The 15,615-nt window shown below is 57.6% G+C and overlaps 4 protein-coding genes across 4 annotated transcripts; 1 reads left to right on the forward strand and 3 right to left on the reverse strand.

Annotated features, from left to right (window-relative positions):
- Positions 1–278: 278 nt before the first annotated feature.
- LTHEOB_9043 (Sulfate transporter family protein) lies at positions 279–4,398 on the reverse strand (the record flags this gene model as incomplete). Its single annotated transcript, XM_035518588.1, has 8 exons — positions 279–303; positions 690–1,912; positions 1,962–2,195; positions 2,251–2,450; positions 2,501–3,047; positions 3,098–3,243; positions 3,414–4,091; positions 4,152–4,398. The coding sequence occupies 8 exons, from the start codon at positions 4,396–4,398 to the stop codon at positions 279–281; spliced, it is 3,300 nt and encodes a 1,099-aa protein (XP_035369073.1).
- Positions 4,399–5,335: 937 nt separating this feature from the next.
- Positions 5,336–6,105, reverse strand: LTHEOB_9044 (DNA replication complex GINS protein PSF1; the record flags this gene model as incomplete). The annotated part of the gene is made up of 2 exons (XM_035518589.1): positions 5,336–5,429; positions 5,570–6,105. 2 exons carry the CDS (start codon positions 6,103–6,105, stop codon positions 5,336–5,338), a joined length of 630 nt encoding a protein of 209 aa, XP_035369074.1.
- A 1,669-nt stretch (positions 6,106–7,774) lies between these two features.
- LTHEOB_9045 (Hmg box protein) lies at positions 7,775–9,525 on the reverse strand (the record flags this gene model as incomplete). The annotated part of the gene is made up of 4 exons (XM_035518590.1): positions 7,775–8,960; positions 9,084–9,149; positions 9,201–9,211; positions 9,256–9,525. The coding sequence occupies 4 exons, from the start codon at positions 9,523–9,525 to the stop codon at positions 7,775–7,777; spliced, it is 1,533 nt and encodes a 510-aa protein (XP_035369075.1).
- Positions 9,526–12,883: 3,358 nt separating this feature from the next.
- On the forward strand, positions 12,884–15,576 carry LTHEOB_9046 (M protein repeat protein; the record flags this gene model as incomplete). The annotated part of the gene is made up of 3 exons (XM_035518591.1): positions 12,884–13,055; positions 13,111–14,288; positions 14,347–15,576. The coding sequence occupies 3 exons, from the start codon at positions 12,884–12,886 to the stop codon at positions 15,574–15,576; spliced, it is 2,580 nt and encodes an 859-aa protein (XP_035369076.1).
- Positions 15,577–15,615: the final 39 nt, after the last annotated feature.

Raw genomic sequence — 15,615 nt, forward strand, 5'->3', positions numbered from 1 at the left:
CGCCGAACACAGACTCCATTACCAAGTGTATGGCTGACAAATGAGACGAAGGCTACCCCATCATTTCCCAATGCCATAAGAGCAGGAATACTATATGGAGCTCGGTAATAAGAACCCGCTTTCATATCCGGAAGACAAAGATTTGATGCAACGCACGTGCCTGTGTGCGCGCGCATGTATGTGTGTAATGATCTGCATGAGATGCATGAGATGCTTGTGATATGATATGCGTGTGCGGGTGTGATCGATATGACGGCGAGCTAAGTTAAACGGCTGGCTCAGCTTGCCGTGACGAGGACGTATCTGTCGAAATCAGCCCGTGTTAGCCACAGCCAAAATGATTACTATTTCGCCCGCCCCTTTCACATTTTCCCGCCATTTAGCAGAAATGGAGGGAGAGGGGCGGCCCGCGGGGAGAAACGAACGACCGGTGAACGCCGCTGACGACAGCGATCGCTCATCTCCCGTTCCCACCCAGAACCCCATATTCGCTTTGTCGATGTATTGACAATAGCGGCAACGTGTCACGCCAGGGAGTCTCACGCCAGCGGGTGGTCGCCCTGCTGCGATTGCAATACGTCGTCATCGCCGCCGCCAATTCAACAGCGTCGAACGGGGGAGGATGCAATGGAGAGGATTAAAAAAAAAAGGGGGGGGAGGGGGGCAAGAAGGAAGTGGAAAGCACTTACGAGGTGATAGCATTCATCCGCTCACTCGTCAACTTCAGGCAGATCCGCAGCAATTCGCTCGCTACCTCGGGCTGCTTTCTCTCCAACTCCTTCCACTTCTCCCTCGTCAGCAACCACGCGACCGCGTCCGTCTCCGCTGCGACGGTGCCCGTCCGGTCTGTCTCGCTGAAGAAAGGTAGCTCGCCACACGTTGTACCGGCCTGGATAGACTCGTAGTAGTGTCCCTGTTCGAGGTCGTAGTCTGCGCGGAGTGAGCCCTTCTCCACGAGATAAAACCCGTTCGGGTCGTCACCCCGCGAGTACAGCACCGTGCCGGCCGAAAATTCGCAGCGCTGAAAGTAAGGTGTGGCACGGTGCCAGAAGTCGATATCCTTGTCTGATAGATCTTGAAAGGTCAGCAGCATTAGCGGGATGGGTTGGGCGAAATTCCTCCATTTGTCAGGTGTGAGCACATTGCTATGCTCATCGACCGTGGCATTCTTGTGATCCTTGAGTGCAAGAGTAGCAGCCTCCCGTAGCAGCGCCCGCCTAGGCGAGTTGAAAGCCCCGTCGAACGGATTCGCTCCGTTGCCCATCGGCTTCGGTGGTGTGATGGCAACAGGCTCGGCCTCCTTGGGCGAACCCAGTGATCTGGCACGCTCGTGTAGAGTACCTAGAAGTTCGTTCTCACACCATTCTAGGGCCTTGTTCAGAGTCTCGAACCTCTGGGGCGGCGGGCAGTGCTCATCATTGCTCTCTGCTGGCGCGAACAAGCCTACCATGGACAGGCCTTGGCCGATTTCATCGTTGAGCGAAATGCTTGATATCACTAGCGTGACATTCCGGCGGTGGAGGATCCGGTTGAGCCGTACAAGCACCTCCGCAGCCGAGTAGTCTATTCCGATCACGTGGACCAAATCCAGCACAACGTATCGGATCGGTCGGGTCCGGAATTGCTCCTCATCGACCAGCTTGCGGATGTCATTCTCGACTGACACGATAGTTCCGAAGAAAAGATAGCCCGCAATTTTGGCAACGTAGACCTGCTGACCGACTTCACGGAGGTATTTTTGGTGCAGCGGAGGCCGGCGGACCGTCGACTGCGCAATTGCCCCAGTATAGGTTGATCTGATGATTGGTGTACGTGACGTCTGAACGACGTAGGTCAGACAAGCCAGCACGATCCCGGCAAGAACACCCCAGACGAAGTCGTAGATGCCCATGATGAGGACAATCGTGATGATCTGTTCCATTCGTTAGTAATGGCGATACCGAAATAGGAAATCTACGCACCGTTAGATATTCCAGCAGTCGCAATTTGCCCAGAGTATCCCAGAGAGCCTCCTTCAGCAAGTCAATGCCTAGGTAAAAGATCAAGGTCCCGACAACCATGACGGGGACATATCCGATCATCCCGGGACCAGCCATCCAAACGCCAGCGGTGGCTGCGGCAAGCATGAGACCGGCCATGCGGCTGTTACCACCGTGGTCCATGAACATGACACTGTTCACGTAAACGAGGTAGTTCTGCACCGGTCAGCTCCACGATCATGACTGTGTACGTGAGACTCGGGGAACCTACCTGAATACTTCCCACAAAACCCGACAGGCTGTTGGACAGACCATGAGCAACAAGCTCTCGATTAATGTCCACGTCGTCTTCCTTCGCGGACAAGGCGAGTGCCGGAACATTAATCGGCACATGGATGATTCCGAAGAAGGACAGAGCGAACATGGTGGGGATGGTCCTGAATATGGCGGACCAATCGACGATGGAGAAGTCTACATGAAATTAGCCTGAGCACTTTGTCCAACAGCCCGGAAACACTGACCGTAGAGAGTGTAAAAGTGATAGAACGGCACACCCGACTCTGGCTTTTCGAAAACCCAACCAGCATCTCGGGCCTTGTCAAGATTAAAATGAGATACGGCAGCAACAATTATGTGAAAAATGCCAGTGATTAAAACAATAAAAGCCGGCATCAATGCTGGATGGTCGTAATAATGCTTGATGACCATGTAGATAATGGCCAGGGCAAGCGGTGAAGTCCATAACGCAACGGTGTCTGCGCGGAAAAGCTTCTGCAGCGTATCAAAATTGTACTCGAGGTTTCCGTCCAGTCTGGCAGAGACCTCGATTCCAGTCACGAACAGGAAAAATCCAACGCCTCCGATGCAACCATTGAGGATGTTGCGGGGGAAGAAGCTGACGAGATTGCCCAGCTTGAATAGGCCAAGTGCTCCGAAGATAAGACCAGTGATGACGGAGCTGAGTGCATACGACACTACGACGGTCGCGATGATAGCGTTCGGCTCGGCTGGCCCCATCCGCGCCATAATCACGTAAGTCATCTTGTGAAAGAAGGGTACGACCTCGATCTGCATCACGTCAGTATACGCCATAATGTGGCGAGTTTGAACATGCATACCATTTCTGATCCGACAGCCCCCTTGAATGTTGAGCCACCAAGAGAGTAAACAAGCTGAGCAACGATGCAGCTGACGAAAAACATTGACAAGCCATCCACACCGAGACTGGCAAAAATCGGTTCACCAAGGGGGAAAAGAATGATGCCTATGAAGCATTAGTAGGATATCTTCCAACCGTGGTTAAGTGCGATTGCGGGGCATGAAGCGAGCATCCCACGCGATTGGTGGATCGCGTTCCGCATGCTCGAGGCAAGGGGGGGGGGGGCAACTACGTGTCGACTTGAAACAACTTCGCAACGTACAATGAGCACTCACCATACGAAAGACCGTCCAACACATTCAACAGCAATCCAAGAAAAACAGCGGGCAGGGCAGAGACGGGCTCAACGACGGCGGCTTGAAAGATAGCCTCTCTGTCCCAGCTCTTCGGATTCGTCGCCCTGTGGAAACCATCGACAGCCGAGTGGGCCGCGCCCGAGACGCGAGTCCAGAATTTGGCGGGCCGTGACCCGAGCCCATGCCTCTGATCCTCTACGTCGGTCGTGGTGGAGCCGTAGTGCTTCCTGCTTTGAGGCCTTTTGTTGGGGAGCAGCGACGACGTCTCAGAAAGGCCCCGTCGATCGTCGGTCGATCGGCGAGGATCTCGATGATGCTCGCCGTTGGCGGCAGAGGCCGACGATGGCCTGGCGCCTGCCGAAGACACGGGCCGGGTGAACCTCCTGGGGGCGGCTTCGCGCAGAGGCTCCGGCGAGGAGGGCTCCGACTCCTCCTCGATTATACCCGAGGGAGGCAGCTCCAGCACGTCCCGTCCACCGTCCAGGTCAAAAGTATCGTTGACTAGCTCGGGCGGGCGGCGGCCGCGGGGGCTGCCGGCGGCGGACAGGCGGTGGGCGAGGACGCTTGGGGAGCGGAAGGAGCCCGACTCGGAGAGGGCATGCATGGAGAGTTCCTGCGTCTTGTCTCTCACGCCTTGGGACGAATACTCTGGGGTATCTGCATAGCTGTTAGTCAAGAGCTGCAAGCTGAGTGGCGGGCAATTAGGTAAGTGCATACCTATTGAGCCATGAGTAGCCTGGTGGTAGAAGGAGCGGGCCGGCGTCCGGGTGAAGGATGACGAGAGATAGCCTCCGCTGCTGGTGGTGGGCCGGGGCGGGGAGGATATAGGCTGAGGCCTGGAGTTGGCGGTGGACGTCTCCCCAGGCGTGTAGCTCAGGTCTGCGTCGTCGACGTACTGGCTGGTGAAGGGCAGATGGAGCCTCGGTTGGGGGTCGCCAGGCATCTTGCCCTGGCGTCTCGACATGGTTGCGGAGCGAGGAGGTGCAGTCCGGCAGCGATGGCGAGTGAATGGCGCAAGGTAACGTGCAAAACGTCACTCGGCGGGACCAGCAGGACGGGCTGCTCAGCGGGGGATTAGGCCCATCTGCGCATCGATTGCGAATTAAGGGTCGGTGAGAGAGGGAGAGCTGCAGGGCGGGTGGAGCAATTGGCGAATGAGTTGGTCGGGAAACCGGGCGGGATGGTGGGCCGGGATGGGCGCCGGAGCTGTTGATGGTCGAGCTCGAGAATTTTCCCTTCTCCCCGCCTCCAGAACCACGTCGATGGGCGCCACAACCGTGCTCGGCCAGTACCATTGAGCGTCAGGCGGCCCGGGGTCGCTCGCGTACCGGCGTCTCCGGCCGCGGGCATTCGCAGGCCGTAGGGCAGCGTCAAGCACCTTTTTTTGCTGCAGGAGCCCCACCGCCGTCGCACAAACTGCCTGATCGCCATGTGAACGGCCGTCAGTCCTCATGCAGCAGTCTTGGCGCTTCGCTAACGCGCATCCACGCGTGGCGCCGGCAGCTCAGCCGTCGGACATGTGCAATGACGCCGCACCACGCCACTGCTCGCCAGCACGGTGCTAATCGAATTACATACACCACTAGTTCTTGCGCCATGTCCTCTGTGATAATAAGCGCAGCCTTTTGGCACCTGATCTGAGACCACCAATGGCTTCAGCGACGCTGCATGCGGTGCACTGTCTGGGCCTAGCCCGCTAGGCCCCGCTTTGCTCGCCGTAAGCTTCAGCTCTTCGTCCAACCATTTGAGCACCAAGACCCGTCCCGACGCACCTCGGCCCGCGCAAGCTCCAGAGAACCCGTGTCGTTGGGGGAGTTCGACACGCGCCTGGCTCGCAGACGCCGACAGAGAGCGCCTTGGTGCAGCACGGCTCGGGTTGTCCCGTCCATCTTCGCGCCAATTCATGTGAGCCGCTGAAGATAGCCCTGCTGGATGAGGCGCTCGACGTCGCCCTGACGCACGTAGAATTGGCTGTTCTTCGTCAAGGTAATCGCTCTGGGTGAAGGATTAGCCATACTTTCTCCACCTTGCAGCACAATGAGCATGCGAAGTCGGGGCCATCCCGGCCATGCCATCTCCATATTTGAGGGGTAAAGTGGAGGAGAACCCATGGGGGAAACAGGGAAGTCACCTACCCGTACTCTGTCTGAATCTCTCCTGCATCTTTGAGTACGCGTACGTCGATGAACAAATCACGCGGTGGTTCCAGGCTGCCGGTGAGGTCGATATCAGTCCACTGGCCCTTGTACGCCGCCAGTAGATCGCTGTACTGCCTCACGTACTCCTCCTCCTCCGGGCTCAGGCTGCTGATGCTGCTGCTGCCCGTGGCGCCGCCCACATCCTTGCCGCCAGCCTGCTGTTGCCGCTCCAGCACGTCGATGCCATTCCAGCACATCTCCTCCAGTTTGTCCGAGCGCGTTCGGTGGTATGCTAGCAGACATCGCTTGTTTCGGCGCATGGCGAGATGGTTGACGAGGAGCGCGCATGCCGTGGCTGCGTCTTGAGAAGGGTTGAGTGACGCCTGGAGGATACCATGTGCCTCAGTATTGAACTCGCGCGTCTCGTGAACAACAGCACGGACGAGCTCATTCTGGTACTGCGGAAGATAAGTAAGCGCTTGGCTGCGCTTTGCAGCGAGCACGAGCGCGCTGGATGTATCGCCAATAGCCATTACGGTCGAGGTGTTGAGGTGTTGAGCTTAGAGCCGCGTCGCGCGCCAGGCTGCACGCGCCAAGTGACGATCGCATAAGTAAGCGCGCCGTACCTACCGTCTTTCGGATTTAACGCAGCAACTTCCCACACCGCTCCTTTTTCTTCCCCAAGAAAAAAAAGGGTACTAAAGAGAGTAGTCCAACTAGTAGAAGCATTGTAGCTATGATTTGACTCGTAAACTAATCATGTGAGCTCAATGGCTATGCACTACTTATCTAGATCGGCCTTGGTACCTCACATGTTGAATGGTCAAAGCTGTTTCTGCTTCTGGCTTGGCGGCCTGCTTATGGTAAGCAATAGAGAAAATGCAACAGCAAATTTCGTGCGAAAGCCCACGCTTTATTTGCCATGGAAAGAAAGCAAAGAGCAAAAGAGGCAAACAGTCGATAGAGAGAAGCCTATTATTAATATGATAAGTTGAAAGAAAAGAGGTAAAGGATTTTCCGGTTGATGAATCCACTTTATCACTTTCGGACATCCGTGCACAGAAGCCAGTGTCCCGCGGGGACATGGATTCTGGGGTCGATACGGTATTGCTCGTGCATTTACCAGCTACGCGTGCTGTTCCTGATGTCAAGGTTTACTCGCAGGAGTCACCGTGAATGTTGCAATATGGCGTTGGGGAAAGAACATAATGCCTCAAGATTACTCACTTAGCATGCAATGGGGAGTTTCGATGCAAATTTGGGTATGGCCCTTTTTGTGAGCTCAGTCTCACGTGCCACGGGCCGGAAAAGGAAACAAAGAAGGAAACTGTCATCCCTGTCCATGATGCATTTCAGGTCGCACGAGACACTTGTACGAGCGGAAATATTCTTCTGCCGTGAAAATAAGAGCGCGACGCCCCCGATTCACATTCTCTTCGTGTTTGAGTCTGTTCAATTTGCATCTTGCGTTATTCGGAAAATCAGCCCGTGCTGCTCATTGCAACAATTGCACGTATTGCGTATCATCAACTGTCTCATCCTGGAGCATTCAGATCGGGTTTCACAATAGAGGAATTGCAAAAGGTTCCGTGGGTACATCAGAAGTCAGATATGGATTGGTCTATCATCGTCACCCTTTTGCTTTTCCCGACATTATGACAAGCTTAAAGCACATTGCCCGCCCAGCCAGATTGCTCTTGACATTCTCCTCCAGCCCTTGTTCGCCGACGCCCGCTCCCAACCCAGTATCGTCACCCTTTCCGATGCAAGTTTCCTTTATGTGGCCGTCAATACAAGCATTTCAGTACATGCCAAAAGAAGTAAAGAGAGAGGGACAAAAGAATAAGGGAATAAAAGAATAAGAGGATAAGAGATAGGGAAAAGCATTAAGGGAGCCGACGAGAAAGACAGTACATGCATGATAAAGACAAGAGTGCCGCCACCTCATTACTTCCCAAGAACAACGCCGATTTCATGCAGCAGCTTTTCCTTCACACATCTTGTGATGCAGAAAAGGAAAAGGCCAGGGTGGGGCGGTTGCCTCTTCTCTCACAGCAGCTATACGCCACTTCATCTTGTCCAGGGTAGTGGAGAGGTCCTTGTGCTGGTCAGGAGGCCTGCCGCGCCATCCACGCAGTCAGCACAGTAAATAGTCGCAAAAAGTCGGTTTCGCCAGTCAACGCCGCAAACACACTAGCGAGCTTAGTTCGTCGGTGCCGTCGTCTCGTCCATCCACTTATCAAACTCACTCGCCGGCTCCATGGGCATGAGGCTCGCATCGACCTGCCATTCGGCGGGCTGATGGTCAGGTGGCTGCTCGCTCATGAAGGCTGGGTAACCCATCTCGTCGTACGCGCCACTGAACTGCTGCTGCGGGTCGTCATGCGGGAAGGCTTGCTCGGGCCCGAGGCCAAGAAGCATCGGGTCGAGTTGTGGCTCGTGACCAGGTGTGCCCATGCCCTGGGGAAAGCCGAGCTGGAGAAGCTCGTGGGCCGGTTGGCCGCCAGGAAGGCCGAGGAGCGCGTGGCTCATGGGGTAGACGGGCGTCGTCTGCTGCTGCCGAAGCATCCCTGGGTGCTCCATGCGATGCATGCGGACGTCTTCGACACCAGGTGTTGCGCCATGCGGATGGACTGTGGTCTGGTAGTACTGGCGGTGCATGTCCGCCACACCCAGAGCCGCTGGGGGAGGGCCTCCGTTGGTCGCTTCCCAAGTCGATTTGTTAACGCCGTTGTTCGGGCCAAAGCTGCGCTCGTCAAAAGTTGGCTGGCGCCTATGGGTCTTGTTCCTTGACCGGCGAGCCGAGGGGTTCCAGTCTGCATCTGGATCGTCAAGGTCGCTGGGCTCGCTGTCGTCCTCATCAGAGTAGGTGCCTTTCCTCTTGCGCGCAGCCGGTGTTGTCTTGCTGGGTGAGAACTTGTAGTCCGGGTGAGCATTCTGGTGATTGATGCGCTCGATCTTCGCTAACTCGTTGTAGTGTTCGCGGATCTCTGGAGGCTCCATCGGCCAACTCTCGCCAGACACAGAAGACACGATCTGATGGTTGTTCTGCAGGCACCAAATCTTGGTGCGCTCCGCATACGCCGATCGATAGAGCATGAAGGAATTCATAGGCCTCGTGATGTACCCATTGCGCTTCGCTGCCTCTTCCCTCCGCTGCTCCGCTGGCCTGTTGACCCACTCCTCCATGTTCTTGACCGGGATGTGGTCAAAATCCTTCGTCAGCACACTCAGGGGAGCGGTGAGCTTCGGTGTCTTGACCTTGGTCTTGCTTTCACCGGACTTTTTCTTCGATTTGGTCGTGCGCGCTTTCGCGACGGGGGACGCAGTACGGGCGGCCGACGTGCCACTCCTGGTCCTACGACCGCCATCGCTGGCCGTTGCTGATCTGGGCGTCGGGGGGGTGTGAGCTTGCATTCCCTGGGGCATATACTTGTACGAAGGGAAGCATTGTTAGCACCTGCTACTCTTTTGCCTTGTTTCCTCTTTAGAAAGCTAAGGGAGAACTTACAGGAAGACCGTGGTAGGCCTGCCCATCATCATGACAGTAGACTGGTCCAGGGCCTCCATAACCATCCTGCGCCAACAACTGCTTAGCCAAAAGCCTTTCCAAAACAGACATGTTGACCGTGTCAAGAGCTTCGGAGAGCGTCAAAGACTGGCGGTTGCGGAAAACAGCTTACCATTGAAATGCCCAGGCCGACCTCGTTCTGTCCATGTGGCTCCGGGTAACTGCTGACATTGTACTGGGGGCTCATGTACGGGCCGCTGGCCTGTGGGTGCTGCACTGAGCCAGGTGATGCGTACGCGGACTGTGCTCCAGAGTGCGCATACTGCGATTCGTCGATCTCATACTTGTACGGTGTGTTGGCATTGTGCTGGACCAGGTGATGGAGCTCATACTGCAGCTCAGCCGGCACGCTGGGCGGTGTCGGGGGGTGTCTCTGCATCATTGGTTCCGCTTTTAACATGATCTGAGGCAGAGAGTACCGCCGTTTGCCGAACGAGAGCCGCCGCGCAAGATGCTGAAAGTCCGAAGGCCTTGGAAAGCCGGTAGCTGCCAAACGGAGGTGCTGTGCCACAGACGCACAAAACTCCACTCTCGTCGCACGAGATTTCGCGATAGAAGACGTGAGGGCTCCGGGTGGTACTCCTGAGCCACTGCCGCCGTTGGGAAGTCTCGCCTTGTAGAGATCGGGTTCCTTCGGGCAGGCTTCTGGAAGGATTCTGTGGATCAAGATTGGACTGACGGCTGAGTTGTGCAGGATATCAACTGAACTATGTGTGTCAGCGGCTGCTGCTTCCCGTAGTTGCTGCAATGCAAGGGGCTTGTCTCTTGCTACTGCCGCATTGACGCGGGCTGGAGCAGGAGGGGGCCTTTGGGAACGGACCTGTCGCGGGTACCTGCTGCCCGCCGTGCGTGTTATGTCTGTACAGACAGCTCAGCGGTTTAGATGTGGCAGCAAGCAGTCGCGGAGTGCTATGCGGCTCCGGGCGTGGCGAGTTGACGCTGTCTCAGGCGCTGTTCTTTGTTGCGGAGCTCCAGACCGACGGCAAGCAGACGACGACAAATCGGCCGGCCGGCGGAGCAGCACTTCTTTGTCTGGAGACAGCAAGTCCGACAGGGCAGTTATTTGTAGCGGGGAGGGTCGTCGAGGTTGACCGCATACGTAGGAGATCGGAGGCCGGGGCGACTGAAGACGGACGACCAATGGGGCCGGATTCGTAGAGGTCAAGACCACGTCTCTTGGTGGCTGCTTTTGGACGAGAGACCTGGCAACTGACGCCTCTGGGGGTTTTTGTGAAGACTCGGTGTTCTGGAGAGGGCGGGAGGCTGGCCCACCACGCGCAGCGGTTGCTTGGACGCTCGAAATGGAACGAAAACGGTCAAACAAGCCCACTACTCAGGCAAAGTAGGCCAGATTGTTACACACGCAAGGCTTCGAGGGCCTCGCATTCCTACTACCAGTTCCCAATTTACCAGCCGCTGGCCGTCAGGGTGCCAAGCCGCAAGACGACTTGGGTGGACCGAAAGCAGTATGTTTCGCGGCCATGGTATGCGCGGCACTACCTGCTGCTTGGGACCTCCCATCTGGACGGGCTGATGGCGGAGGCCAAATCCGTTTGAAGAATGACTGTCTCACTCTGGAACTAGCAGGGATCACCTGCAGGTTCGCGGGTGACTAATGCTGCCATCTTCCCTCTGCGCCGGTGCTAAGGCCCGCATTCTAAGACAAGCGTCAGTGTCACCGCCGCAACGATCTGGCGAGTGGATGCGGATCATGCGTGTTCCCTGGGAGCTCAGCACATGTGGCTGGAGAGGCGCAAGGGCGCTTATCCTTCACGGGGTTGTGGGAGCAGCAACTCCTCTGTGCTATCCCGGACTGCATCTGGCAGCTCGCAGGCGCCTTGGCCGTGCTGTCGCCTGATGCAGGGTTCGGTTGCTTCCGGTGAGCACCAGGGACGGACGGCGTCTGCGAGCGGCTGATTGGCACCGTCAAGCACCCCGTTCGTGCCCAGGCGATGCGGGTAACCGCAGCCCGGGCCAGCGTCCCCATTGGTGGGCACGTTGGCTGATTCGGAGGCGTGGCTGGGGAGAGTGGGGCCACATCTGCCACAGGAGCCATGGTCGTCCAACGGCTGAGGGCGAGCTGGTTGACTTCACCTGCTGATTCGATTGCCGGAGATTGATATTGAGGTGTCGTCTGGGGACGAAATCGGGCGGAGAGGCTCGAACTAACGATCGTCTAAGGCGTTCTCCGAATGCATATGCTACGGTACGCTAGAAGGTGCGGAAACGTTCGCTTCGGGCTTCCCTGCGATACAGCTCTGCGGCAAGACCGAGAGCTAGCAATTGACGCGCCTGGACCAGAATCTCGCGTCCGCTCGTGTGCAGGGATGGGCCCCGCGCGCTAAACGATCCGCCCCGGAGCTGTAAAGCAGGTGTTCCAGAGTTGGAGTGTTTTCGTCAGGAATAACGGCCGTTGCTATGCCCCATCAGGGTAGAGGACTGCCCGTTCCCATGGCCGTCTGGCGTTTCAACATTGAAGCGAAAGCGACCTCCTGACCCAACCCGCATGGCAGCATCGTAGCCTCGCCGGACTCTCGCTCGCCCGCGGTCGATCGGGGTTCGATCAGGATAGCGGCGGGCGCTCCGAAGGAGCGTCACACAACGGCTAGCCATAAGGCGACCCCTTCGCAGAGAAATGACGGGCGTCAGCGACTGGGGATCCTTCCGAGCCCAATTAAAGCCTCTTCCGATCCCTTACGGACGGGCGCTGCGTGGGCGCTGTGCAGAACCCTGGCCCTGAAGAAAAAGATGGCGCAGACAAGGTTTGCCTCAGCTGCCCCTCGCTGTTTCTTCACGGGAGTCGTCATAGTGGTTCGAGAGCCGGAGGCGTCGACGATCCGGGCTCCTTAGGGATGCGGAGGCGCTGGCCGGTGATACAAAGGCTCACGGGAGATGAATGCTCGCCTCCTTGAGCACACAGCACGTGCGCGGCCTACACAGGAGCTGTGGCAGCTGTCGACGGGCAGACAGGCCATCCATGCCTTCGCCGCTGGAATTGACGCCCCTGAACAGACGCTGGAGAGCTGCCGACAACACCAAGCCGCCAAGCCCATTCTCGAGCGTGAGACGTCGTTGCTTCTGCAAGGTACAAAACCGGCGCGGGTCTGCGTACGAGGGGCCTGGATGTATCCAGCGGGCCGTCACGACGCCACACAGGCGCGTCACCATTGGGCGCTCGGGCGACGGCGCAAGACATGCAACACTTGGTGAGTTGATGATTCACAGCGGATTCCGCGGAAGGAGGGCCGACTGAGACAGTCTGGTTGCGCCCGGCGAGGGTTGCACTGGGCTGCTGAGGAGGGATGGCGCCACGATGGAGGTCAACACGGGATGCGGAGCGCGTGCTGGAGCGCCAGCGGCTGCAGAGGCGAGGTCGACATAACCTTTGCGGCCCGTCGTTCTTCCTCGCAGCGAGAGGCGCGACGGGGATGGTTAGTGCAGGTGCTTGGTGGAGAGCGCTACGGCATGGAGCTCTGGAGCCACGGAGCGGCGATCGCGCATCATCGCGGGCACCCTGGCCCATTCCTCTGTCCGTGCGGCCCGGACCCTTGCAGGCCGACGTAACTTCAGGCCACGAACCCAACATACCCACCATCGCCCTTCCGCATGTCCAGAGACGCGCGCCAGACGCACTCTGCACCCTTGACCACCGCGCAAGCGATGAAACAGCACAAACGCCGGAGATTGCGCTAGACCGCCTGCGAGCCGGCTGAACAGCGACCACCCAGTTACACAGCAGCATGAGCGCACCCGCGAAGCCCAAGCAGCCCGCGAAGGGATGGGGCTCCTTCTTGCAGGGCGCCGTCGCCGGCCTCGAGTCGCGCCTGGACACCATTCTCGCCGAGGACGACCAGGCTTCTGCGCGCAGCAGGGCCGACGACGCCCTGCGGAAGAAGGCCGCCGCCGAGCAAGGTAGCCACACCACCGCGCCAGCTCTCCCCCGCCCCGCCGGACTGACCGCATGCAGGCCTCGACCGCACCCCGTCTCGCTCCCGCACAAACGACCGCCTCCAGGAACGACTGGCCAAAGCTGTGAAGTCTGATGCCCAACGCTCCGGACGTCCGTCATCCGAGCTCCCGTCGCGCACCGGCACGCCCACCAACGGCGCCGACACCTCGCGCACAAGCGTAGACTCGAGGTTCTCTGAGCCCCAGCCATCTTCATCGCTCCAAAACGACAAGCCCTCTGCGCCCAGGTCTTCAGACGACGACGATGGTGTTGGAAAGGCTGGGGAAAGGGCCACATTACAGCCGGAAGAAGGAAGCAGGACCGACTCTCCCCGTGCGTCAATGGACTCTGGCCGTCCCGACACTCCAATTGATCCACCGTCACGCGTTGGGACTCCAGCTTCTGTTCCCGACGCCGGCTCGAGCCTTGATCTCAGTGCCCCCGTCACCGAGCCGGAAGACGTTGCAGCCCTCCGACAGTCGTACGAAGAACTCACCAAAACACACCGCGATGAGATAACTGCGCACCTCGAGCGCATTGATGCGCTGCAATCCAAATTGAAATATCTCTCGGGCCAGGCTGCTTCACAGGCCCGTGCGGCTGCGAACGAGGCAGAGCAGGGATCCTTGGAGCAGAAGCTGGCCGAAAAAGACGAGCAAATAGCTCTACTCATGGAAGAGGGGCAGACACTGTCAAAGAAAGAGCTGAACCTTTCAAACAGCATCAAGAAATTCCGTGCCAAGATTGGGCAAGACGAAAAGACTGTTATAGATCTCAAGAAGAAGCTGGCAAAGGCAGAAACCAGCATAAGCGAGGCTACTGAACGAGCAAAGCGAGCTGAGGCTGTAGCCAAGTCAGCTGAGCAGAAAGTCAAACAGCTCGAGAAGATTGAAAAAGAAGCCAGCTCGCTCAAATTGGAGCGCGAGGAATCGACAAGCACGATCGCAGACTTGAAGCGGCAGTTAAATGCCGCAAATGAACGTGCCGAAGCAGCTGAGAGGAAAGCCCAGAATAACGCGGCAGCAGCAGAGCAAAAGCGGGTGTCGGAGCTGGAGGAGGAGCTCGCGGATCTCAAAGTTGAGAAGAAGCTTGCTGAGGAACGGGCGAGAGCGGAAGCTCGCGAGACCAGGGAAGAATCTACTCGGCAACAAGAGAGGGCAACGGTGCTGGAGGCGGAGCTGCGGAGCGAGATTACGGTACGCACCTATCCAGGCACTTTCCTAAGTAAACTTGGCTGACCATGCTTCATCACAGAACCTTGAGACGAAGCTCGAAGTGCTCCGCGCTCGCTCCGAAGAAGTCTCGTCGAACCCATCCGGCGATTCACAAATCAAGCTCTTGCGTCAAATTGAAACACTACAGACTCAGTATTCTCTTGCTAGCGAGAATTGGCAAGGCATCGAGAACAGCCTTACGGCTCGGGTTGCGGCTCTGGAGAAAGAGCGCGACGAACTCGCTAAACGCGAATCTGAAATTCGACGCAAGGCGCGGGAAGTGAACTCCAAGTCCCGCAAATTGGAAGAAGAACTCGAAAACACCAGCGAGCAGGCGCGTTCCCTGGAGCACGAGCTTGCCGAGCAAAAGACGCAGATGTCTAAACTGCAGTCACGGCTAGCTCAGGTGGAGAAAGAACTCGAGAACACCAACGCAAGCTTTGAGCAACAAAAAAAGGTCTGGGAAGCCGAATTGGCCCAGAAAATCGAGGAAGAAAAGACCAAATGGCGACTCGAATCCACAATTTCCCCTGTCTCTGGCCCAGGTGACAGTCAGGGCCACTTCCTCACACCACAAACGCCGTCATTGCCGGGCACCATGTTCGGCCGGAAGCACTCGGGCGAGCAGTCTCTAGGCTTGCACTCGCGGCGCAGCATCCCGAAGAACGTGTCATCAGAGCTGCTATTATCGCTGGAGCCGCAGCCTCGGCGCATGGGCTCGTCGCAACGCATATCCGGCCTGCCCGGGACGCCGCAGCGCCAGGATTCGTCATCAACGAACGCCAACGGTCACAACGGTCTCCACCTCTCATCCAGCCACCCGGCCGCCCCGCCGTCCATCCACACTGTCGACGATTCGGCCGACGCCTTCGAGCGCTCCTCGTCTCCGCACCGCACCGCTGCGGATATGATCTCCGTCAGCACCGTTGGCAACGCAGGACCATCGGTGCAGCTGGTCGAGCGCATGAGTGCCGCCGTCCGCCGGCTCGAGTCAGAGAAGGCCGTTTCAAAGGAAGAGATGGCGCGGCTGGCGGCCCAGCGGGACGAGGCGCGCGAGGAGGTTGTCGCGCTGATGCGCGAGGTCGATGAGAAACGCGCCCAAGGGAAGCTCGTTGAGCAGCTTCGTCAAGAGCTGCGTGATGTCAACGCTCGCTACGAAACGACACTTGAGGCGCTCGGCGAGAAGAGTGAGCAGGTCGAGGAGCTGCAGAATGACGTCGAAGACCTCAAGAAGATCTATAAGGATCTGGTGGAGAGAACAATGAAGTAGCGGCGGTGAAGGGGACGGTGACAGTGGGTGTATCCCTTT

Source organism: Lasiodiplodia theobromae, assembly GCF_012971845.1.
Source record: "Lasiodiplodia theobromae strain AM2As chromosome Unknown scaffold_30, whole genome shotgun sequence".
Taxonomy (NCBI): Eukaryota; Fungi; Ascomycota; class Dothideomycetes; order Botryosphaeriales; family Botryosphaeriaceae; genus Lasiodiplodia; species Lasiodiplodia theobromae.